The sequence below is a fragment of the Diadema antillarum genome, unplaced genomic scaffold, assembly GCF_040938485.1.
Source record: "Diadema antillarum isolate AM-2024a unplaced genomic scaffold, OU_Dant_1.0 scf00000167, whole genome shotgun sequence".
In the NCBI taxonomy this organism is placed as follows: Eukaryota; Metazoa; Echinodermata; class Echinoidea; order Diadematoida; family Diadematidae; genus Diadema; species Diadema antillarum.
This window is the reverse complement of record NW_027271056.1, coordinates 746,213-772,799: the sequence shown is the minus strand read 5'-3', so window position 1 is coordinate 772,799 and position 26,587 is coordinate 746,213. Positions and strand designations below refer to the sequence as shown.

Genomic DNA, 26,587 nt, shown 5'->3' with positions numbered 1-26,587 from the left:
ACGTATATCAAAATAATGTAATTAAATTTCACCTAATGATAAAGCATTAATCCCGTCCCAAATTATGTGCAAAAGTATAAATCTGAGCTGTATGTTCTCTGTTGCTAAAGTGTTTGAAATTTTACCCTCATGGAAAGCTAGTTTTATCACTTTTCCGATTATTTCCGACAAAAAAAATAATGAAGCTAATATGGTATCTATGGTATCAGGCGATACCTTTGATAAACACCAATGATGGGAACAGCAAACCTGAAAACATGACAGATTTTGTGTCACAGAATTGGTGATTACTGGGGTGGATATGGCTAGACTTCATTTACGGTTACAGTCCATGTTTACTCTGAAACAAAGGGCGAAAAACGGGGAAAATTATGTAAGTTTAACAAGTCACAATCAACCTGCCAAAATATTTGCTTTCTCTGGTAAAGTAGGCCAACGTGAATTTCGCAAATGAAATTGCTTGAGCGATGATTTCCTCGTTATATATAACATTTTAACTGCAGGTGAATTTTTCTTGATTTAAGAGAAATGTTATCTTTTCTTTCTCAAAACGCCGTCTTGTTTTTATATCCGGGCGTCCTGTCGGCGGTGGAATAATGAGATGAAAACAGGAAAGCATGTCTTAAAACATGCTTTCCTGTGGCGGAAACAGGTGCATTAATTAATAAATTAACGAACAATGAACATTCATGTGTAGTAGATCCATCGTCTCAATTTACAAACCCGGGGGGGGGGGGGGGGGGGGGGGGGGGGAGATAGGGGCCTAATCCATTTCAGACACACATGGAGCACCTAAGTGCGATGTCACTACGATTCATCGTCATGGAGACTCAAGTTTAAGCAATATGGAGTTTCTAAGGTCATTGCCCTTTATGAAAATTTGTGCAGGTGCTATGTTCAAACCCCCTGCAAGTAGACTCATGCAAGGCTTACTTGTTTAGAAACAATGCTATGAATAAAACACTGTGACATTAATTCATGACTTTTGCGCCCCAGTTCTATTTGTGGTAAAACATAATTTGTAAAATTGACATGGATTTTCTATTGAACCCGAGATAGTTTGCGAGGTTGATAACACCACAATGATGGAAGAAGCGAGCATGGATTTGCTTAAAAAAACAAAACAAAGCAAAACAAAACTAAAAAGGACAAAGCCTCTCCCCCCCCCAAAAAAATGTATACATACATATACTATATATATATATATATATATATATATATATATATATATATATATACACATATTCTATATATATATATATATATATATATATATATACATATATATGAAGACTTTGTTCGCAAAAACCGATAAGTCCATATTTGCCAAATGGAGATATTTGCGATTAAAGGTCAAGAAAAATAAAGAGAATAATAAGAATGTTTTTGCTTCGTTTGACCATAACTTCAACAATGTACCTTTATATGTAGTGACCAATATATCGTTTAAAAGGTATTATTTTGTACTTCATGACAGAGACTGCGTACTTCAAAATCTTCAAAAATGGACTTATCGGTTTTTGCGAACAAACTCTTCATATACATATTACTCAAAAGGTTAAAAAGAATAGAAAAGTAATTATTGATATTATAGCCCAGCCATCACACAAAGTATCCATCCCAGTCACCTCCACATCAGAATTGTACTTTTACACTATCTCATGAATCAAGTACACTGCTGTCTCATGTTTGAAAGACAGAACACAAGAATACTAAATATAATATTTCTACTATTTGTATATTATGTTGACTTTTGTTCCTCTTGAAACAAAATAGAGAAGGAAGTACCTGAATGAAAGAATGTAATTATGCTGTATGCAGGGGCGGATCCAGGAATTCTGTAAAGAGGGGGCGTGTTTACAAAATTAAAGGGGGGCGCACGCACCCCTCCCCCCATTTTTTTCTTTTTATTTCTTTTGTTTCAACAAAAAATAAAGGGGGGGGCGTGCGCCGGTTGCAGTCCTCCCTGGATCCGCCCCTGGTATGTTACTTAAGATATATTGCATGTTCACTTTGTAACCCGAGATTTCTTCCACTGCAATTTGAAAAGCAAAGTAATGTATGTTGAACTTCTTCTTCATGTACAACCATGATTGTACTCTTCAGATCACACACATCCCTATTTGCTGCTTCTAGTACCTGCTCAGCTAGCACAAAAGTATTACCGGTACAGGGAAAAAAAAAAAACAATTATATAACTGTGGACTGGGTAAAAACGGAAATATTAGTTGAACACATCAGTGAAAGTTTGAGGAAAATTGGACAATCAATTAAAAAGTTATGAATTTTTACAGTTTTAGTGCTGTCATTGCTGGATAAGGAGACTACAGCTGTACTATGCTTCATGACAGCACTATAGGCAACAATATTAAGGAATTTCAACACATTTTCACCTTCTACCACATTGAAAGAGCACATGACTAACCTCTTTCGGAAAGCAGGGGGAATAATATGTTAGTAACAAGTTGATGGAATGTGTACTTTTCATTAAAAATTAATTTTCGTGGGATTTTCCTTATATTTTCTTTACACCGTTCTCCATAGCGTCATTGAGCGTAGTAGTCTTCTTATCCAGCCATGATGGCATTGAAACTCTCGAAATTAATAACTTTTGAATGGATTGTCTGATTTTCCTCAAACATTCACTGATGTGTTCTATTTGTATCATGGAGCTCACCTCTCTGATTTTACAAAAATTGCTGTGTTTACTCAATCCACTTTGTATTTGGGCTTTGGTGTCCTTAAAACCAAGCATGATCCACTGTAAACTGTTGAATTCTCATGTCTTGGTCCCCATTTGAAGGCATTCATAAATACACATTCAATTACAGTCAAACCAGTCTATAGTGGCCACCCAAGGGAGACAGAAAAAGTGGCCGTTATAGACAGGTGGCCGCTATTGACAGGTAATCAAATTTTGTGTGCATTGCTTACATGTACATGTATCATCGTTGTATCCTTACGTGTACATGTATGTGTGTATGTATGCACACACCGTGTGTTTCATGCATTTAACCATGTTGGTGTATATGGAATTGTTGCACAGTAGTATGTGTATTATCGTGAAGAAAGCTCAACACTAGTGCATTATTATGATTGAATGAGGGATGAATGCAGCAGTGGCGATCAGTGAACGTTGCCCGCAGGACTGCAAAGCAGAAAAACACGCTGAATTATCGGCTTGGCTACGGCTCCATTGGGTTTTTGGCCGCTATAGACAGGTTAAAATCTACTGCGGGAAACAAAATTTGTGGCCGCTGGCCGTGTTAGACAGTTGGCCGTTATACACAGGGTTTTTAACAGGGCTTTTCTCTCGGGAGGATTTTTCAGTGGCCACTATAGACAGGTGGCCGCTAAGGCAGGTTTGACTGTATTTGTTTTTTTCCTGTCTCTGTCTGTCTGTCTCTAACTCTAATACAATCACACGCACATGTACATACAAATGCACACAAACCCATCACATTGCTATGTCCTACACCAAAATGTTTAGTTTAAATCATCAATTTGATATGAACATACACGGCACAATTGACAAGTTTTTCAAGGGTCTGAATGTTACAGGTTCCCAAAAAATAAGTAATCATTGCAATGTATATATACACAAGAAACAAGCACTCATACAGATGACACAGACATACACACACAAACTCACATGCATATCCTTTTCGTCAAAAAGCCCTTGAAATTCTGCGTAGTAAATACAAAGTCACATAGACTAGAGACTCTCTTGCCAAACTGTAAAACCAGAATCATTCACGCCATGAAACTTTCGCAAATTGGGCACTGATGGCCTTTCTCGTGGCATGAAACTTTTGCAAATTACTACAAGAGAGTTACACGTACTAGTATTTCTTTTACCTCTAGATCTAAATAAAAAACATTTATCTAGTACTCACTATTTGGGGGATTTTATTAAATGAAATATCACAAGTATTTGTCTTGATGTCTGTTAAACACAGCAGCAGTAAATTTGGAAGCGCAGTTGCTATCATATTTGATCGCACGAAGTCCAAGTGTTACGCAATCAGTGGTACAAGTCAACTTATTTGTACAGTGTGCGGCATGGTAGGCATACTAGAATTCAATGTTTCGTGTAGACAAAAACTCTTGCGTGCATTTCACTTTGCAAATCTTGGCTCCTCGCAAAATTCATGAAAGTTTCACGCACTCAAATATTTCTGGTTTTACAATAACCATTACAGCCAGGCAACTGTGGAGGGCTAGTCCCAATAAATACTGTAATTGATAAAAGTGAGCACAGACATAACTTCTTTTTTTTTTTTTCAGGTTGTCATGTGGTATTTATTGATGTGCACTCCAAGCATCATAAGATAACACCCAGTGTGGTATCTATTTCATGTGCAAATTATCATTCTCACTGCACAATGCCTCTCCTGTTATAGACGGGATTTCAGGACCACAGCAACACAATACCCTTTGGTTCAAACTGGAATATTTTCATTAATTCAAAGGTGGCAGAAAAAACACTGACAATCTTGTAAAACTTCAAAACTGAAGAGATTGACTATTCACTGAGGTACAGATCATAGTCATGCATACTTGTGACCTTATATTTGTTAGATTACATTTACTTTACACAGTCATTAAAAATTTCAATGCATGATCTTAATTACTTTTCAGACACAAAGCAATGTGCCATGTAATTCTGTTGTATTACTACCACTTTAGAGATCATATTCATTGTAACAATCACTATCTTGACAACATGCAGCATCTAATAGGGATGAAGAAGTGAAAAAAAGTTGCTAAAAGTTGTAACAACTCAATGTAAGACACCCTACCTCTTTGGTTGCATTTATCTTACTAAGGATGATGTAAATGCACTTCATTAAAAGTAAACTGATATCCATAGTAATTCATTATACACCTGATTCTGGCTATTTCAATCCCTGAATACTATAAAATATATTGCTATCATTGTGACCATATCCATGTTTCTCTCCTTCTTTGACATAGCCTTTCACAGGCTTACATAATGCCATGTAATTTCTCAGTGAGAAGCAGAAAAAAATTATACTCATCAAGTTTAAAGAAAAAAAAAAAGAAGTTTTCCTGAATCAGACTTTGCTAGTAAAGGTGTCACTAATATATTGCTTCAATTGTATAGCAATCTCAAACGTAGCACTGCAATCACAAAAGCATAACTTACAAACTCACAAATGCTTTCAAACAAAGAATAAAATGGCCATTACATGTAAGAATGGAATCATGTCTTCAAAAAAAAAAAAAGAAAAAAAAAAAAGGTGGTAGGACTATGCAGTGAAGTTTGTTCCCACATGAGCAGTTCTCAGCAGATTCGAGATGCCAGCAGCTCTCACCGATGCATTCTATTGACATTTTAAAATTCCTGCCGAGTTTCTCAAAACAAGAGCACAGTGCATCAAGCTCACTTGATAATGGCTTCTTCTATTTTACATAAAACCTTTATCAAGTGAACAGGTGCTTAAGCGTAAAACTCCACTGGAGCTACCTTTCAAGGAAACATAAATAATGTGAAAGTGCTGAGGAGGACACCCTTGGTATGACATATGAGTGGCTAGCCCATATTCAAGGGTGTTTTTCTTTCTTATTTCTTCATAGGTTTGGGAGGTATCTGTTTTTTTCAGTGCGGATAAATAGGAAGGGAGCAAAACAACTCTGCCACAGCTGACATTCATGGGTAGGTCAAAGACTCTGGTCAAAGACTCTCTGAGTGGTGGTGACACAGCAGGGACGATGTCCCATGTGACAAAGGCGTGAAACCGGTCTACTTCAGAGCCTTGTCAAGGTTGTCGGAGAGAGCGTTCAAGAAGTCCATGGTGTTGAGGTAATGTTCCGGTTTGACACTGAAGAGCGAAAAATGCAGGAAGAAGAACAAACATAGCAGCAATAAGTTGAAAGGAATTTTCTCGGAAAAATGCAGCAAACATGGTTAATATTTATTTTACAGCTGGTCTCAATCTGTGAAAGCCTTGTACATGTCAAAAGTCATATCAATCCAATCAGCATTGGTCAATTTGATTTTTCTAAAGGGGAATGAAACCCAAATAAACATATTGATTGAGTGAATGCAGCAATATTAGTGTAACACAACGATGAACGTTACGGAAAATCAGGCAACCTGTTGAAAAGTTCTGATATTCTAAGTTTTGGCACAGCCATCGCTGGATGAGAAGATTACAACACTTTGTGATGTCAAGTACAGAAAATGATAAAGAAAATATACAGAAAATGTAACACATTTTCACTTTTCTAGCATAATGAAAGAGCACTTGACTTACTTCTTTCAAAATGCAGTCGGAATAATCTTTAGCATATGTCAGTAAAAAGATTCTCATAAAAATTGAAACATTTAGGATATTCTCTTTATAATTTTTATATCGTTTTTCCATATACGACATCACAAACTGCAGTGGTCTTCTCATCCAAAGATGGCTGCACCACAACTTGAACAATTCATAACTGTTCAATAGATTCCCTGATTTTCCTCAAACTGCATTGTCGTGTTACACTAATATTGCTGCATTCACTCAATCGTTATGCAGGTCCTGTAGTTGGGTTTCATTCCCATTTACATAGAGAAAACAAGGAAAAGTAGAAATTACGCGGTGCGTAATATATGTCCCCGCCGGAAGTAGCATTTTGTAGCAAAATGTGCAATATAGGTAAAAAATCAAGGTCAAAGGTCAAAGAAGTCAAAGGTCAAAATTCTGTGTTGAAGGTTTGAAGCCCTCACCTAGTGCCATCACATAAAGCAAACGGAATCGAAATCGGGTTAGAAATGGCGAAGGAGTAGCATTTTATAGCCAATGTACAATGCAGGTCAACAATCAAGGTCAAAGGTCAAAGAAGGCAAAGGTCAAAATTCTGTGTAAAGTTTTGAAGCCCTCACCTAGTGCCATCACATAAAGCAAACGGAATCGAAATCGGGTTAGAAATGGCGAAGGAGTAGCATTTTGTAGCCAATGTACAATACAGGTCAAAAATCAAGGTCAAAGGTCAAAGAAGGCAAAGGTCAAAATTCTGTGTACAAGTTTTGAAGCCCTTACCTAGTGCCATCACATAAAGCAAACGGAATCGAAATCGGGTTAGAAATGGCGAAGGAGTAGCATTTTGTAGCAAAATGTACAATATAGGTCAAAAATCAAGGTCAAAGGTCAAAATTCTGTGTAGAAGTTTTGAAGCCCTCACCTAGTGCCATCACATAAAGCAAACGGAATCGAAATTGGGTTAGAAATGGCGAAGGAGTAGCATTTTGTAGCAAAATGAACAATATAGGTCAAAAATCAAGGTCAAAGGTCAAAGAAGGCAAAGGTCAAAATTCTGTGTTGAAGTTTTGAAGCCCTCACCTAGTGCCATCACATAAAGCAAACGGAATCGAAATCGGGTTAGAAATGGTGAAGGAGTAGCATTTTGTAGCAAAATGTACAATATAGGTCAAAAATCAAGGTCAAAGGTCAAAGAAGTCAAAGGTCAAAATTCTGTGTAGAAGTTTTGAAGCCCTCACCTAGTGCCATCATATAAAGCAAACGGAATCGAAATCGGGTTAGAAATGGCGAAGGAGTAGCATTTTGTAGCAAAATGTACAATATAGGTCAAAGGTCAAGGTCAAAGGTCACGCTTGAAATTCTGTGTAGAAATTTCAAAGCTCCCATGTAGTGCTATCATATAAAGCAAACAGAATCAAAATTGGCTCATAAATGACAGAGAAGTAGCAAATTGAAGATTTTGATCACACACGGACGCACACACGGACACACGGACGGAGTTACGGACACACGGACGGACGGACGGACGGACACACGGACACACACACGTACGGAGCCCGTTTCATAGTCCCCTGCTCGAACTCGTTCGGCGGGGACAAAAAAATGAGGTGAGAACATTGTTGACTATGTGTGGCACACTCACTTCTTGATTCCATAGATGCATCCAGCCAAGTCCTTGGTCATCATGCCAGCATCCACGGTGTCCACACACACCTTCTCCAGAGTGGTGCAGAACTTCTTGAGGTCATCGTTGCCGTCCAGTTTGGCGCGGTGCTCCAGGCCTCGTGTCCAGGCGAAGATACTTGCGATGGGGTTGGTGCTGGTGGGGTTGCCCTGCCATGGACAGATTCAACAACATTTACACAGGTCAGTGTTGCAGTTGATGCATATCAAGACTCGCTGGTTCTGCTCACAGTACAATGAGTACATTGCAGCTAAGACCCCTCTTGATATATTTAAGGCCAAGCCTTTTATGCAACATGCAATTTCCGAAAAAAACCAACAACAAACAATAATAATAATAATGATAATAAAATATAAGGTTGGACAAAGAATTGACCTCCACATCAGGGAACATTTGTAATGACATTTTTCCTTTATATAGTTTGAACTAGGTCCTCTGCTCTAGATTTTGGTTTGTAACTCGGGCAAGCAAACTAAAACATTTCACAATTTGGGCTGTCAACTGCTACTATTTGCTCGTCATTTATTACAGTGCACTCCCATTATAACTAAAACGGATGTAAGGCAATTGTCATTACAACTAAGTAAGCACTCGGGTCCCAAAATTATCATCAACATATCTTAATGTCCTCTACTGTTCGCCGAGAACACAAATTTTGATATAACAAAAGAAAACCGTCGGTCCCAAGGACTCCGTTATAACAGGAATGCACTACATTGGTCACCCACTGCAATCAAGATTCACTAAAATTTCTAGTTTGCTCCTTGTCTAAGGGTTGATGTCCTGGGTCAAAGGTCAAGCCAAAACATATTGTCTTTCATTTGCCCATTCCAGTTGGGGGCTTGAACCCACGGCCTTATTCTAAGAAGGTGAGCAACTACTGCCAGCATGAGCTGATACCTTTTGATGTTCTCTGTAGTGCCTTGTGACAGTTCCGTGAGCAGCTTCCGCTTCTATTGTCTTTCCATCTGGGCAGACAAGGACACTAGTCATCAGACCAAGAGATCCGTAACCTAGCAACAGAGAAAGGACACATTCAGTCCATCAGTGGTAAAAATGTCACATCACTTATGCAGATGGCATATCGCACTCTGTTTAAGATTCAGAGGACTGCAAGGAATTCAGAAAAGAGAGATTGGAGTAATGTTATAAATATATCCAAATGGAGTGACTGAAGAATGTATCCACAGGATATATTAAGAATATGATGCAACACATGTAAAAACACATGTAGTCAACAATTTTCCACTGTTAATACTACGTCATACCACAGAAATATCAAGCATGGCACAGTAATTGCTTAAAGCTTATTTATTGGTAAGGCTCATTTGACTTGGCAGCATAGTAATTTGGTTCATTCTCCTTCAAATTGTTCTTTGGCTGGGCAGCTGAAAAATTGGAATATGGGTGCACATAAATTGGAGGATGCAGCTGTCTGTGTTTCAAGAGATTCATATGTTTCAGAGCAATTTACCTTGAGCCACAACATCAGACTGGACGTCACCGTCGTAGTTCTTGCAGGCCCATACAAACTCTCCGCTGGACTTGAGGGCTTGAGCCACCATGTCATCAATGAGACGATGCTCGTACCAGATGCCAGCATCATCATAGTCCTTCTTGTAATTCCTGGGGAGATTTACAGAGAGCAGAAAAGTCATTAGTACCATACAGTGGCATTTAATTAGGAAAGGCAGGCACATGATCCATATTACATTCTATTTAAAGATAGTTTGGGATATATCTTGCTGTGTTATACGCGGGACCCAGAATACTCCAAAACTACATTGACACATGTTAAATCTGTGATACTTCATGTTACAGACTTAAAATCTGTCATATACACTTTTAACTGCCATGTTCTCAGAGCCAACCTATGATTTTCTTTTCTTGATATGTTTTTAGAGTTTAACCCTAACTAGGCCGAGGGGGGGCCTGCGAGGCCCCCCCCTCGACGTTCCACGCGATGTATCGCAATCGCAAAAAGCTATCGCCGCGACGTTTCGTGACTTTTTTCTTTCGAGTCTCCCGCATCTTTTGACACCAAATTTGCAACGCCCGGGCGCGCGATTCCGAAGTTACGCATAAATATGTACATGCATGTCAGACCAAAAATTGCTCAAAAACGTGAATTCGTGTACAATTGCAATGCAAACTGTGCTTACAGGCAAATTTCTTAAAAGCATGATGATTTTGGTGTTTTATTGATTAAAATCAATGAATAACATATTTTCTTGTTCGGAGCGATGTCGCGGACAAATTTCATCGAAAAAACAATGACAAACATAAAGTCGAAAAAACAAAGAAATACATAAGAAATTCAAAAAAAACAATAAAATACTTAAGAATTTTTTCTGATATCACAATTTTTTTTACAACATTTCCTAAGGACACTAAAAAGAATATTTACACAAAAAATGTGCCAGTTTTGAGCTTTATTTTGCGATTTATACCAAATAGTCTGATTTCATGCATCATTATGCATAAATTAGCATAATTCAGCATAAATGATAATTTTTTTAAAAATTAACTTCATGGTATTTTAGATTACATCATAGGCAATGTGCGTGCCAATTTTCGTCGCGATCGCGCGGTCGACGGCCGAGATCTGGAGGGGGGGCCTGGGAGGCCCCCCCCTCTATCAACCCCCCGGCTCTATCAACTACCTAAATAGCCCGGCCTAGTTAGGGTTAAACTTCTCTTGACTAAAGTTAGCTGGTTTCATATTGAGATGTATCTGGGAATGGAGACATATGCATACTGAATGCATCCCATACACCAGTAAGGCTACACCAGCTTATTTGGGAGTTGGTATCTGTTATAGTGTCAACTTTATCTCCTCCAACTTACGCCTGGTAGATTTCTTCAAAGATGTCCTTGAACCTTCCATCATATCGCTTGAGGATTGTGTTCTTGGTGCTCATGTAGAGAGGCCACTTCTTGTTGAGGGCGTACTGGAAGCAGCTGTGGGCAAAGCCAGTGATTGACTGTGATGGGAATAAATGAAATATTTAAAAAAAAAATGTTCAACAATAATCACAGAACTTTAAAACATCTGGAAACTTACTACAAAGCTAAATAGTGCAGCACTTACATAAAGCAGAAATGTACTGGACAAGTTATGCATTTTGACAATGAGTTGGCAGTTATGGCAATCGGTGGTACGCACATTTACCTGAAACAATCAATAAAAAAGGGGCTTAAATGTATAAGAATACTTGATAATTGGCACAGACAGTCAGAGAGCACTACATTTACCCTCTAAAGTAAACTATCTACTTTAAGCTGCTCTATAGCTGTTTTCAACGTAAGTAAAGAGTACAAATACAAATTAGTTTTATCAAAAGCCCAGTTTCCATTTTGTTAGTTGCTTTCCCACTAGAGAAATAAAAATATAGTACAGATAGCATTTGACTAGTATTGAATTTTGACTCATATTCCTTTCCTTTTCAGTATCTTGGAAATGAGCTACATCTACAAGAAAATGACTAATTTGGACATTTGCAATCATTAATTAGTTATCTATTTGTAAGGGCAAAACATGATTACAGTCTGGGAGTAAGACTAAATTACCAAAGCACATAGTTGTGTTCATCATCATCACGTACCTCGTCTGTGTTGTACATGCCCATGGCACAGCCGCCCCCTGGAAAATCAAAGACCTCCATCCTCTGGGGTTCTCCCCCACTGGCTGGGGTGAAGACAAGCTCGAGCTTGCCTGGTTCCTTAATGACTGTATCTGTAGCACGGTACTGGGTAGGTGAAGAGAATTGATACAGATTAGATCTGAGTTCATGGTGACCACCTGACATTATTGTGTTTTACATAGCAGATTTTAAATGCATTATTCATTATATACATTTAGTTCCTTAACCATCATGTTCCACAAGGAATCTGCACACCTGCAGAACAATAAAAAAAACCTTAGCCGAGTCTTTTTCAGGTGGACAAATTAAGACTAAAATAATTCTTCCTGTCTCAGAAGGTTTTTCAATATTCAAAAATCTAACCCTACCTCTAGCTGTCACATATCCACTATAAACTATGACACAATCACCTCTGCAACAAGATTCTTTGGCATGGACATCAAAACTAATACAAAACATTTTTTACAAATCTTAAATTTTTATAACTCGACTAGATGAGGCTGCCAAAAAGCCCCCACCATATCTTTTCTCCTAGCTTTTGAAAGTTCCATGACCCATAGTAGACGGTGACATTGTGTGGCAGAAAGAAGGAGCACAGTGGAATCATTATGTTTTGATGTCCCTCTCATGCATCATGCACTTGCCCAATCATCATTTTCATGACACCTCTCCGTGAAGACGATTCCTATTGCAAGAGGACAGGGGCAATGCAACATCTAGACTTCTTACTCACCTGATCACCAAAGGCATGACGGCCGATGGTGATGGGCTTGGTCCATCCCGGTACCAGGCGAGGGATCTTCTCGCAAATGATGGGCTCACGGAACACTGTACCACCCAGGATGTTCCTGATGGTTCCATTTGGGGAGCGCCACATCTGCTTCAGATTGAACTCTGGTGGGAAGACCAACAAAGAAATAATTCGCTAATTAGCAAACAGCACAAATTTATGGTTTACACAGCTTCCTCATCCTCATATTACAAAAAAGTGATAAATGTGCACATTTTGCAATCAACCGTTAAAAATTGTAATGACTGGACACTGAAAGCTGATGAAATACTTTGGTGGCATAGAAATGACACAAAAATTTTGTACAGACCATCCTAAAAAAGGAGGGAGCTGCACTCAACATCCTCCTGTTATTTACATTTTACTTCTTTCTGTGTCATAATGGCTCTTAACTCTCTAGAAAACTTTAAAAGCCTTCACACAAATTACATCTCCTTGATGCAGTTGATGATTCTTGGAGGAAGATAGTTCATCATCGTGGTTTGAAAAGTAGTTCTCTCCCACAACAAACCCTGTAAAATGCATTTTGGCAATGCTTCATGAAGTTTAGAATGGCAGGTTGATTTTCTCAGCTAACTTTAATACAATTTCATAAGTTGGAAAAAAAAATCTGTGTAAAATACAAAGTATATCAATGTATGAATTTCTTCCTTTGAATTCGAAGTGAGATAATTACGAACCAACTACTCGCTCTTCATCGGGAGTAATGGTGGCACACTTGATTCCGACGCTGTGCTCCTTGATGGCGAGGGCGCTGTCGATGGTGACCTGGTCGTTGGTCTGGTCACGGTACGGCAGACCAAGATCATAATACAGGCACTCGACATTGACGTAGGGGAAGATCAGCTGAGAAAGACAATATCATGAAATCAGACAAACTCATTGTTTCTTATCATCTTACAATTCACAAATCATGCTGACAATACATACCATGGGGTAAATATGTGCACATCTGGGGCCCGTTTCATAAAACTTGTCATCAGTGACAACTGCCACATTTCTATGACAAATTTTCTCTCAGCCAATCAGATGCAAGGATTTCAGTAGCTTGTCACATCTACAACAACTTGTCACTGATGACAAGTTTTATGAAACGGGCCCCTGATCAATACTTCAGATACATGTACATAATATGCATTCCCACTTAATTTGCTGTTTGATTATTATTCAATTTATTCTTCTTGTTATTTTTTTTCTTTAGTTTGGACACCAAAATAACATATAGGTATACAACTTCTTTGCTTTTAGCACCACAAAGAATTAATTATTTTTACTAAATGTGCATTGGATATTCTGTCTTATGACACAGTACACAAATATGTGTGCAGTCCCAAACTCAGATTATGTAAATACCCAACCTAGGACAAGCCAACCCCAACAGCTTCTTCCTAGTGAATGTAGAATGTACATTTGTAGACTGTAAGAAGTACCTGGTAATCTCAATGCCATAATATTTGAGGAATAACTAGTACAGTTTGTAAATATGAAGAAGATGAAATATACATTGTATGGTTATCTCTTCAGCCTTATATGTCAGTCTGCCTGTGTTAGACAGCAAGAAAACACATGCATGTACACACACAAGCATTGTAAAAAAATCAACCAACAAACAAAAACTTGGGCATGTCCACAGGCTAATGTGATAGAAAGGTACACAAGTTTGTGTTATGAATATGTTATTGTGTGCAACTTTGCGCATCATATATTCTTTAATTCATTGGTAAAGATACAATGAATGCTCTGCTTGACACCATCCAATTATGCACAGGACTGTATCACTGTTCAAAAAAAAAGGGGGGCAGACAGCCCACTGCAACTGCAATATCTGATACGTATCATTTAACTAATTAAAATGTTTGGTGAAATCTAAGAAAAAAAACATCAAAATATGGCAGTGTCTCATCTAAAATCATATCCAACTGTTCCTTACTCTGCAAATATGAAAGACATTCTTTCAGAGCAATACTGTGTCTGATCTCAACATGTTTAGGGTGTTTTGTGAGTCTCAATTGTGACAGGAAAAGGTTTTTTACATGGATTAGAATTAATTTGATAAGATTTCCTTGTCCACAAGACGTTTTCATTTATCTTGTGAGGTTTTCCATGTACAGGACACTATGCCAGTGAAAGTGAATACAGCAGTGTGCATTTCTAGTGCCCTGCTGGTGCATCTCCAGTCTTACTGAACAATCGCTACCCAGAGCACAGGCCACGAAGTGCAAGTTTACATAGGGTAAATTTTCCCCCAGTCTGGCATGGCCTTTCACTGTGCCTTTCTTTCACCTAAGCATGAAGACGATCCCCCAATCCCCGTTTCTAAAAATACCCATCCATTCCTGCCAGACGTGACCCAAGAGACTCGGCTGAATGGCTATGTATATTGAGTGCTGGGTGTAAGAGCAGTTAACCTTTGCGCATACTGCAATGCATGTTCAGAGAACACTGTGAACTTCCATTATTGTCTCCTACATATGGCATTGACTACAATATCAAGGCTGTTTTTTGCTTTGTTTTCATTCTTTTCATACATGCAAACTATTGTCTGTGGTTTTCATTAATCAAATGCAACCTCCTGTTGGGGCAATTTGCTTTTAATAATGAATGTGTTCTCCAGCATACCACACATATTTGCTCAATTTTGTTGGTCTGGGACATGGGCGGATACATGTCATGCCATGTCATGCAAACAATCCATAATATTACACTATTATTTAATTTTCCTGAACTTTTTCATGCGTCAGTGGGCATTGATTGTGCAAAAAAAAAAAATTATGGCAGAGCAGGTGCATCTACATGCAAAGTCATGTATGACAAAGTCATACTGTAATCTTCTTGTTTCTGTATAATTTCTGGTATAAATTTTAGAAATAATGCTTGCACATAAATTGTTAATAGTACAAAGTCATAATAACTGTAATCTTGTTTCTGTATTACTGGTATAAATTTTAGAAATAATGCTTGCGCATAAATTGTTAATAATACATTTACATGTGGGGGCTGTAGGCTATAGGTTAGCACCTACTGTAGACTGAGCACAAAAAAAAAAAAAAAAAAAAAACTACTGAAAATGGTCCATGGCAAAACATTGCTAACAAATTTGGAAAATATGTGTAAAAATATCTTTTTGTACAGAAATGCACTCAAAACAAAATGATAGGTTGAATGAGAAATTAAATCCAAGGCAAAGCACAAGACTAATATATTGAACATGAGAGGTTAAAGCTTTAATTTTACTACTACAAGCAGAGTTCAGTTTGTTCAAACCCCTGCCAAATGTTATCTTCTCATACCTTATCAACACTTATCAGAACTGACAAATATGGGCTAAACACCCTTTGCTATTCAGTCAGTCAAGCTACGGCAGCATCAGCATGCAGTCAGACTGTGGCAATGACTTTAATGTTGGGGGGGGGGGCAACTTCCCTCTATTCCATCACTATCAGTCACTCTTCCCTTCTAATTTACCACTCTATACAAAGAAGTTCAAGGCTTTTGATACAAAAGTATTGTCTCCATCTGTAAATAGCTACATGTTACTGTATATTTGATTTGACCCACTATCTTCCAAAGAGATTGAAAAAAAAAAAGTTCATTGGGTAAAGGGGCGTACATATATGGAGAGACTAGTATTTGATCAAGTAGAGATACCTGGTGATAAACAAGTCTACAGGTATTCACATGGCACAGTTCATTTTCATTTCGTCCAGTCCAAAAACCACTTTACTATGAATAGTGGTGGTCTTTGTTCCCAAGATAGCAGACATTACTGACGGTATGTTCCAAAGTACAGCACGATTAGAATGTTTGAACCTTTAACACTCATGGCAAATGTGACTAAGACCCCGTTTACAGTGCAAGGCTCGGCCGCGGCAGAGTCTACCCTCATTTCAGTGTGAACGCTCAAAAGGCCAAATGCGAGGCCAAAATTGGCCTCGCATTTTGCCTCGATCTGGAGATGGTCTCGGCCGCGGCAAGCCCGGCCTTTTCTCAGTGTAAACGCAAACTGGGCCAAATGCGCGGCCAATATTAGTCTGGCTTCCAAACCCTCTGCCTGTATCTTTCGCTGTTCAGGATATTAACCTCCTCAACGTTGAAAACTAGTATAGTTTCAGGTGGCTTTGTTCTGCAAAGGATTTTTTCCTTTGGCAAAGGACTTCGCCGGTACGGCGACTTTGTCGCCACGGAATTCAGTTGGCAAAGGGTCTGAAAACCAGACAATACCAAATTGCGTTTGTTTACAAGCAGAGCGCCACTACGACAAAATATTGAAAGGTTTGAATTAAAAGCGTGGCCGAGCCCAGCAGTGTAAACGGACAAAATTGCAAGGCTCGGCCGCGCAATTGAGGCCGGGCTCGGCCGCGGCCGAGCCCGGCCCCGCACTGTAAACGGGGTCTAGGACTGAAGTCACAAAGGGCACATGCCTACACCACCCAATCAGGCTACCATGTGTCATTGGCCTGACCTGCTTCATTGATATGACTATTCTATCGCATATAATTGGTAATTTACTGTACTCTAAACTCATGTTAATTACATCCTGCTGTGGCCATGATTTTCTTCATCTGGCTGATTCTTAGGTGCACTATATAATGGAATTAATAATCAGTTGTTGATGCTGTTTTTGTTTTTTTTTCAATCATGGACCTACTACACATGGACATTCATCGCTCGTCAATTAATTCATGCACCTGTTTCTGTCAAAAGCGTGACAAAAGCATTTCAAGCGTGCTTTCCTGCTTTGATCTTATCATCACCGCCGACAACCAGCCTGGATAAAAACAGCACGACGCTTTGAGAAATCTAAAAACCACATGCGCAGAAGATAGTAATTCTCTTAAATCAAGAAAAATGCATGTGCAGTTGTAATGTACATTGGGAAATCATCGCTCATGTAATTTCATTTGCAAAATGCGCGTACTTTACAAGAGAAATCATTATTTTGACAGGTTGTTTGTGATTTGTAATATAATTTTCTCCATTTTTCGCACATTGTTCCAGAGTAAACATGGACAATAACCGTAGATGACATGTATGTCCTATCATTAAGCCATGTTACATGCTTGTCCACGAGTGTCCACTTCATTGATTTTTAATTTTGTGATAGGAAAACTGTCATGTTTTCGGGTTTGCTGCTCCCTTTCATCGGTGTTTATTCAAAGGTAGTTGAGTCTGAAAAGGCACCTCAGCAAAATAAGACCGCAACGAGGGAAATGTTTCTTTTGTCAGTGACTTTGCACGATTGCACAATTGTTATTATCCAAGCACCTGAATGTACTCATTTAGATGCACACAATCTGGTGGCGGCGGTGATGATGGGATCAAAGAAAGACCTTCGTTTCTAGTCCATGTGTAGTAGGTCCATGTTTCAATCATACAGCTCAAAAGGGTATCTATTCACTGTTTAGCAAGGAATATTAACGAATACAGAATTTCATAAGATCTTTTCTTCACTCATCACTGAAGATATGAGTTGTATTTATGTGCAAAGATGTGGAACAGGAGTTCTATACATTTGTCACAGAGGAAAATGAGTCCACAGTTCACAATCCATGGGTCACGTGCTCAGCTTGAGTACAGAGAGAGGACAGCTCGTGCATGGCACACAAGACCTATTAAGAATTTCTGACGTCAAATGCAAAGGACATGGATCATCAAACAATGTAAATGGGAATGTCAGTTTTCACAAAGCTATCACTGCACATATATCTCTACTATGCCTGGTACTCCCACCTTTGATCACGGTCATGCTTTGATCATGGTCACTGCACTCACTATGAATGAGCATTTATGTCCACTCTATGTCATACACATGGATACAATAATACCCGGTATGTATGAAGTTGTCTATTACTGGCCAAGAGCACTGAATGATACTCAGCAGTCTCTTCATATATTATGCACCAAGCTTGTGAATCCGTGGTTCCAAAGCTATTGCAGACAAGAATCTATTACAATACCTTCAAACTGTGTACCGTATATATGGTACTCAATTCCAAAGATTTCTCTTCAGTCTTTGCCTATGACTGTGTTCTGCAAAGGAACCTATTTCATATTAGACAAAGTCTCTTATTATGAGGGGACATTAACCCGTTGCTTCCGAGATTATTCGATTTCCCATTGCTTCAAAACAGGGAGCACCCAGTTCCCGTACGTAGACAACGAGTTAATTTATATTCATGTAAATCCTGCACACAGGTATGATGTTTAATGAGATGTGCATAAATATGGAGAAGACTCATCACTAACTTTTTATCAAGTGGGCCACTAAAATCTTTAAATGTGAAATTTTGGTGGCCCACAAAAGAAATGTGGTGGCCTGAAATAGAAGGAAACATAACAATCCACACTGAATCATAGTTGCCTGGTTGGGCAACAAAAGATGACCCTTTTGGAAATTTGGTGGCCCGACATTATTTTTGGTTGCCCTGGGCTACCGAGCCATCGCTAATGTCGAGCCTTAGGAAGGTACACAGACATAACAACAGCCATCATTGTGTAAACAACTTAAAGTCTAATTAAGTCCTTCAAATATAATTGGTACTGGCATTTATTGTATCATCAATCATGCCATCACACCTAGCTTTACACACGTACCAGTAATATCAGTCTACGATACATCTCGGAGATAGGTCACTCCTGAGAAATCAATCTGGGGTGCCCTTATCAGCCACGACAGTGTTCGTGAATGACCTACATCCATCTGATGGCTTACACAGCCCATGATATGTGAGGTATGCCGACACTCCCGACGCAAAAGAGCCTCTAGGAAGTACCCCGTCCTGCCAAGTGCTAATAGTGCACTTGACCATATGATCATTAAGTCCTCATACTTGGTAGCCCATAACATTGTATCAACACGGATCCTATCTGCATGTTGGTCTAATTTCCAACAAAAATATGGAAAACTGGCCATTATGTTGCAAACATGACTGGAATTACCATTTCCACTCACACAATGACATACATTTGGTGAAGATTCTACCCTCTTCATTCTGAATTACAGCCACATGAACACGGAAGATCAAATGTTTCTATTAAACATACTTATGTGCTAAAACGCATAAAGTATTATTATGCATCAAAGCATCTTTGCCAGTGGTGGAGCTCACCAAGGTAATAGAGAGGAAGTAAAATCTTTTATTTGTGTATGCCAAAGGTGTAAAAATAGGGATATGGTATGTATGCAATGTCTTCAATGTGAGAATGGAATGTTAGAAAGGTGAAGACTGCAGTCCAAGTAAGCACACTTCTTTTGCTCATTCCTTCCTTCCTTCCTTTCTCACCGTTTCCTTGATCTTCTCCCAGATCACCCTGGTCATCTCGTCTCCATCGAGCTCCACAACGGGCTTGGCCACCTCCACACGCTTCCTGTCTGAGTCTTGAAATGAGAACAGTGAGAAGGGACACAAAAATTTTATTCCTCTGTGACAGAAATTGAGAGAATTAGGCTTTGCAGGGAACAATTTCCAGCGTGTTTTGTGGTTGCAATCATAGAAAAGCACCCTGGACGTACGAGTCTAGGGTGGTTGCAAAGCTTGTTATGTTGCTTGAAAAAAAAAATAATCATGCTTTTGTAAGTGTGTGTGTGTGTGTGTGTGTGTGTGTGTGTGTGTGTGTGCATTACAAAATTAATAAAAACCACACACTTAAAGCCCACAAGCTGAGAGTCTTCAGTGGCTGGGTCCTATGCCTTTGGCGTTCTGAATGCTTTCCTATGCTGTCTTTTAAGCATTATTTTCAAACATTTTACCCCAGTGAACAAAATGTAATCCAAAGATAACAATCTTTTTTTAGCAAGACTTATAAACTGTGGTAAGTTTGGGGACACATATGTCTCATTTGCAAGTTTCTCATCATCAGCATGTCATCATTTTTTTTTTTTTTTTTTTGGGGGGGGGGAGGGGGGCATGCACCTATCATTGTCCCATCAAAGTTCAAGCACATCACTGCTACACACTAGAATCCCTTATGCACCACCCTTGTGGAATCATCAGTGGCAGTGTATATCGTCATGTGAATATCTAATTTTTGTAATTATCATCAAGAATGGTCTACTGTGCCTGATTTCAGAGGCTCTCAAGGAATACATATTTAGTTACACAGGGATATTGACTATGCATGTGCGCAAGTACAGTGTACCTGGTAACCATATCTCAATAAGCCAGTTCGGGGTTCCAGTTTGAGCATGAGCAGAAAAAGGTCATTTGTACCGAGAGACAAGTTGGTTTTTAATTTCACTGAGATAACCATCTGTAATGCTATGATTATTCATGGATCCTTATAAATGGTGCCTGCCAGTATATCCACCTGACAGCAAGCCTAGTATATGGCAATGTTAACAGAAAAAGTTTGTTAATGTATTCAAAACAGCACAATGAAATAGATGCTTCCCAAAGTGTTGATTGACGAAACATTCTGGTCACTTCATCTACACAGGTTCATTCTTTGTGAAAATACGAGTTCCATAAATAATTAAATTGCTATGTTGGGCAAGCTGCTGCATTATGTTGCTTTGAAATGAGTGAAGTGCCTAACCAACTGAGAAAAATGAAAGGTCATTTGTACCCATGTGAACATGAGCTATCTCCAAACTGGCTTATTCACAAGAACGTTTAGAGTGAACATTCATTGACAAATCTGCAACATTTGTCTTCCCTGACATGATTCACAAGTCACATATTCTGAAAGACGAGAAAGGAAAGAGTGTGTGGAGGAAAACTTTGCTTCAGCCACCTGTTGGGGCTGACAGGGGGTTGGGGCAATGAATATGAGTTTTTCAGATGCTCCTGTCTCCATTCCCTAGGGTACAGAAGTCATCCTGCTGTGTGGGAACACAGGTTCATGAACTTCTGGTGACCTCATCCTAGTCACTGCAAGTCACATCATATCATACTCACGTTGGTTACGAGCACGTACACCGTATACATATCAGAGATACAAGTCAGGTTGAGATGGATTTTGGAACAGTTTTTCTTCATGATTTCTACAAACTTGTATTCCAACAATATAATGTTGGGAGAAAGTTTGATTTACACGTACGTAGAAGCATAGCAATCAGTATTTTAGCTGCCCACCTACAATTGTAAAAGAGACCTGGATTACAAACTACTGGTGACATAATATAGCAGGAACCCTAATCAAAGTACCCTCATACAAATACAACTCTTTTCCAAATGAAAGTTCTTACCCATTCACCATGATAGCTCTCCCTCTATCTCTCTTTCTCTAAAAAAAAAAGTTAAATGTATAAAGTCGCTGTTTGTGTTTGGATTCACCATTTACGCCTATACAAAAGAAAGGTACAGGTAGTATAAATCTTGCATCGCATGCTTGAATGAAGACTTTAATTTCTCCCCTTCTTTGTCAGATTCTTCTTTAGAACTGCAATTCTATTGACAAAGATACCAATGTTAGGTGTGGTTTGAATCAAGTGTCTGGCCTTTCCTTGATGACAAAAGACAATGCAGGATGACTTTCTTATGCTTGTTTACTATTTCTCTGATCCTTCACTACAGGACCCCTGTGGTCTGCTTACATTGTACCTAATCACGAAGGAAATTAATCCTTGAAATCGGCAATGTCTCTGCCCTTCACTTGAGCTCATCCTAATCATTTTATCGAAGCAAATTGGCCATGCATTATCAAAGGATAGATTGGATGGACACACAATACACTGTCTGGAGCAAAGATAGTTCATTCTCTCTGCAGGACATTTTAATCCTGGTAGAAGTTTGAACCTAATCAAATCAAAACCATTGTTCAAAGCCACCACCATGGGCACAGTGCTTAATGAATTGGGAAGCCTACTCCTTCTACAAAAGATGAACAGCTTTCAGAGGATATAATCCATGTCAATGTAACTCAAGTTGAAGTGGCAACAATAGAGCAGGCTTCTCTTTGGAAAGGTTAATTGCAAGCTACCAGAGCTATTGTGAAAAACCATGGCAGTGTAGCTTCCAGCTCTTTTCTCTTCTACCTCCTTTGATTCACACTTGTCTACCTCTGATGATCACTGGGGTCAGCCTTACAACTTCTCAAATTAGTACCAAAATGAGTCATGCTTCCTTGGTGCTGATGCTAATGAGTGTTTGTGTGCATTTGGACTCAGGTGTTTAGCTCCAATTTGCGAGTCATTAGTTGCATGTGACCAGAAAATATTTTTGCTAAGTAGATCTCAATTTCATCTACATGAAAGTTTCATACAAGCTTCTAACAGAAAAATACTTTGCTCATGGCTTCTTCATTACAAACAGACAAAAAAATACCACAGCTTCAAAGACACTGCCACATTGCCATGCACCTCTAGAGTATATGAGAGACTTCAAATAGCTTCCTGTTTTCTTGACTTTCAATGACTCCGTCTTTTACTACAAAAACATAGCCCCAGAATATCAACTTTACAATCCTGTACAAAAAGGGAAAACCAGTTGATCAAAAACAGCCATTATGTGATGATTCCAATAAGAAGGAAAAGAAGGTCAAGTTTTGTGTCAAGTTTGTCCACATTGCTACCAAAAAATGCATTAGCTTAGAGCAGAAAGGACATTGTAACACTACACAGACCTATCCCTCCTGGCTCTTTCAAATGATAAATCGACAATTGTAATTTAGCAACCTGCCAGCCCCTGATTGGTAAATTGCTGCCTAAAACTTGCCATGCTGATAACTGGCAGGACATAATGCTTCAAGCCATTGGTACAATGACCAATTAATGAGTTCTCTTTGCACAGTTGTGTGCAGTCTAGATAGTCATCGAATCTTTCCTTTGAGGAAGGAGCTATACAGTTTACAAACTCTTTGACAGTCTTATACTACTTCAATGTCAAACACCATAAATCTGTGCAACTGCATAAGTTTGCAAAATGAGGCTTTACCCTTGGCCTCGGTGGCAACTATGGATGCTTGGTCACCTGATAATTACCATGGGATGGACTTGATTATCATCTTTAAAGGAGGAAGGATATGAGCTGACTACAAGACAGGAAGCAGAGGTTATTCCCAAATGCTCTCTCTTTCAAAGCAAGCACAAGAAAATCAGCTCCACAATGATCTGAATCTACACTGCACCAATGTCTGGGCTCACAGCATGGTTAATCCCAACATGCATGATTTTGGAACCTGCTGCTACACTTGCAGCATGCTACTCACTGCTGATAAAATGCAGGATAAATGTTTGATTACCAGTACAAAACAATTTAAATAAGCTCTCCTATCAAAAACAAACATCACAGTAAACATGTACAATACAACCAGAATGTCTACTCACAAACAAATCTGATGAACCCACTACAATTTGGATAAGAATGTTGGCAACCAATGGATTTTACAACTTTTGATTCCTGTTTCAATAAAATATAATTACAGAAATACATGTACAACTCAGCAATATCTTTGCAAATTGTACTTCACGGAAATATGGCAGCAGCAAAACCGTAGATGGGACTACGCTTTGCAGATCTTTTTAAAATAACGATAGTAATACTGGGTATATTTTTTTTCAAAAGAGCCCTATAAGGCTAGCAATAACAATCAATACATACATCTATGAATAAAATGATTACAATGAATGAGATCTAGCAGGTCCACTACACAAGGCATTGATTTCAAATTTACCTCAAAGAGGAAGCTAGTTTGAAATATAGTGATATGTGCAAAATGTAAATGTACTGTACATGTACAGGCAACAATTGTAACCAGTTAAGTAACTTTCCTACTAATTCAGTCACCAGACTGTCCTTTCTACTGAACTGAAAGATACTGCTTCAAAACACATGACTGCATACTATCATGTTTTGCTCCTTGGTTCCATGTTGTTCAGGTGCATAGTAGTTTAAAGTTTCTATGCTTAGATTATTATCCCCCCAAAAAACAAACAAACAAACAAACAAACAAAAACAAAAACAACAACAAAACAAAAATGATACATAGCTGAACAAGTGACTTTACTTGGTGAACTGCCAAAACTACTTCGCAATTGTTTTCTACTATACCTCCATGTTTTGACACTTAATACTTTGCCATAAACTTTTATAGCTGTATATACAGTGTAGATGCCATTTGTCCTGACATAAGGAGGTGACATCTTGAGACATGGTGGTACTTGGTAGCCACCAGTGCTGCAAACCACTAAGGATATGATGAGGTACTATATCTGACATACTTACAAACATGGTATGTGGCTAACCCTGTAATAGCTTGGATCCAGTTGCTGTACACACATGTAAACATTTACACACACAGAAATGACAGTCTTTAAAACATACAAATCTGTTGCTGACAGTGGCCCTTCATTAATATTTCTTTTCATTCTGGACACAGCCAACACACAATATCAACAACTTCCCTGCGGGCTTTCTGTTGTTTTTCTCTTTTCTTGTTATTTTAACTAGAATGCTCACTTTACCTACCATACACATAACGTACTGCTGGTGGTGGTGGTGGTGGTTAGCTGAGACTCTGCACATGAACATGCACAGGAGACTCTGCACATGCATGCTACGTAGCTATCCATTATCTTTCATAAAATACAGTTTAGACATCTCGAACATCAAAGATTTTGGTGGAATTATTACGGGAAAAAAAGTTGCCAGCTTGTTGACTGTATGCTTATTAATATTACATGTTAACACAGTGACAAGCAAAAAGGTATAGAAGCGCACACACTGCATTGGCTTCTATACCCTCATTACACTCTATCACATCAAGTCTTTCTACAACACGGGTTGTATGGTACCTTTGAAAAGACACAAGTATCTATCGATATATCGTCGCTTGGGTGACAAGACCTTGTATGTGCAATTTTGGTGAAAATGGGTTTTTTTTATTAATGGTCAAATAATGGGTTAAGTGATGTCCTGACCAAATCCTAACTGTCTTACTCCAAAAATGAAGCCACCACGTGTCAAAGGAAAGGCTATCCCATTCGCTACAGTGCTTTGGCCGCCATGTTTTTTGGCTCTCCTGAACATTTGACATTTTGTAGATCACGAGGTCTTGTCGTCCCAGCGACGATATGGGATTGCCAGTAATACACTGTCATTGTACACAGCTGTACATTCAGATTAAACGATCAACTGCATATCAACATGCTGTCGTGAGTGAGAACGTGTACCAATACTACCATATAAATTTTGACATAAAAACTCATAATTTTGAGGTTTTTTATTTACTAGCCCAGAGAGAGAGAGAGAGAGAGAGAGATGGGGCCTGGGGGAAGGTTTTCACATAGGGCCTATTGCTTTGTGCTAAAAAAGATTGAATTTATGCCATAAAACTGGAATTTTGGTACCCGCTGCGCTGTGAAACTGCACTGGTGCCCACAAGCTTAAGTAGGCCTAATTATACTTTAGTAGACTCTTCTGGTAGTGGTATGATTAAAAGCAAAAGATAGAAACTGCAAAACTGTAGTCTGTTGTCATTGAATTGTTTTCCTGCCTTCTCTAACGTTAGAAATGGTTCAACACAAACACAGCACAGACAAAACCACCAATACACACATCAGTCATCACATGCCCCCAAAAACAGCCAGTAACAAACAAATGTTGCTGCAAAAGAATTGATTAATGATGATAGATATAAACTAACGTTACAATGTAGATAGAGCTATTCTACTGTCACAGGAAATTGACGTTTTACTTCACATCTACGTAGCTTCTTCAGTGCAGTCTTATGTAATAAAGCAGAGTAAGCCTACAAATGACGATTATTCGAATGCTCAATCAGGCATTTGATCAAATGACCACAAGATTTTACACGATGGATAACTCAACACTTGGTATAAATAACTTGGCAATATGGCAATACACTCATACAGTCTGGTACATCATGAAACACAAATGATCACGCACGTACGAACTCTTCGCCACTTTGGATCAATGACCGAAGGAGATCATGGATGCGTGATTATTTAGTAATCGTAGAAAACTTACAATTCCTTTGATGTGTGGAAGCAAGTGCACTCGACTGAACACATTTCTGCGATTCTGCGCGTGTAGCTGCAACGAAAACACGACCAAGCTTTGCCAGAGATCCCGCCATTTTCAGATGGATATTTCTTCGTTTGTAGGATGTTGACAGCTAGTAGAAGAGCTCAGCACCACCACACGTACGCCAGCTACATACAGTCGTTCACTGTACAGTATAGTATCACGTAACACGTGCAGAAACCCACCGTACTTTTTCAATGCGCACAGGTCAATCA

At 38.8% G+C, this 26,587-nt stretch overlaps 1 protein-coding gene across 1 annotated transcript; it reads right to left on the bottom strand.

Moving 5' to 3' along the window:
• Positions 1 to 4,273: 4,273 nt before the first annotated feature.
• On the bottom strand, positions 4,274 to 26,526 carry LOC139722566 (isocitrate dehydrogenase [NADP], mitochondrial-like). Its single transcript, XM_071633854.1, has 10 exons — positions 26,316 to 26,526; positions 19,671 to 19,765; positions 13,068 to 13,233; positions 12,331 to 12,491; positions 11,559 to 11,702; positions 10,801 to 10,937; positions 9,428 to 9,579; positions 8,854 to 8,966; positions 7,912 to 8,102; positions 4,274 to 5,846 (listed from the first exon to the last, which is right to left on the bottom strand). The coding sequence occupies exons 1-10, from the start codon at positions 26,422 to 26,424 to the stop codon at positions 5,768 to 5,770; spliced, it is 1,347 nt and encodes a 448-aa protein (XP_071489955.1). The 5' UTR covers positions 26,425 to 26,526; the 3' UTR covers positions 4,274 to 5,767.
• Positions 26,527 to 26,587: the final 61 nt, after the last annotated feature.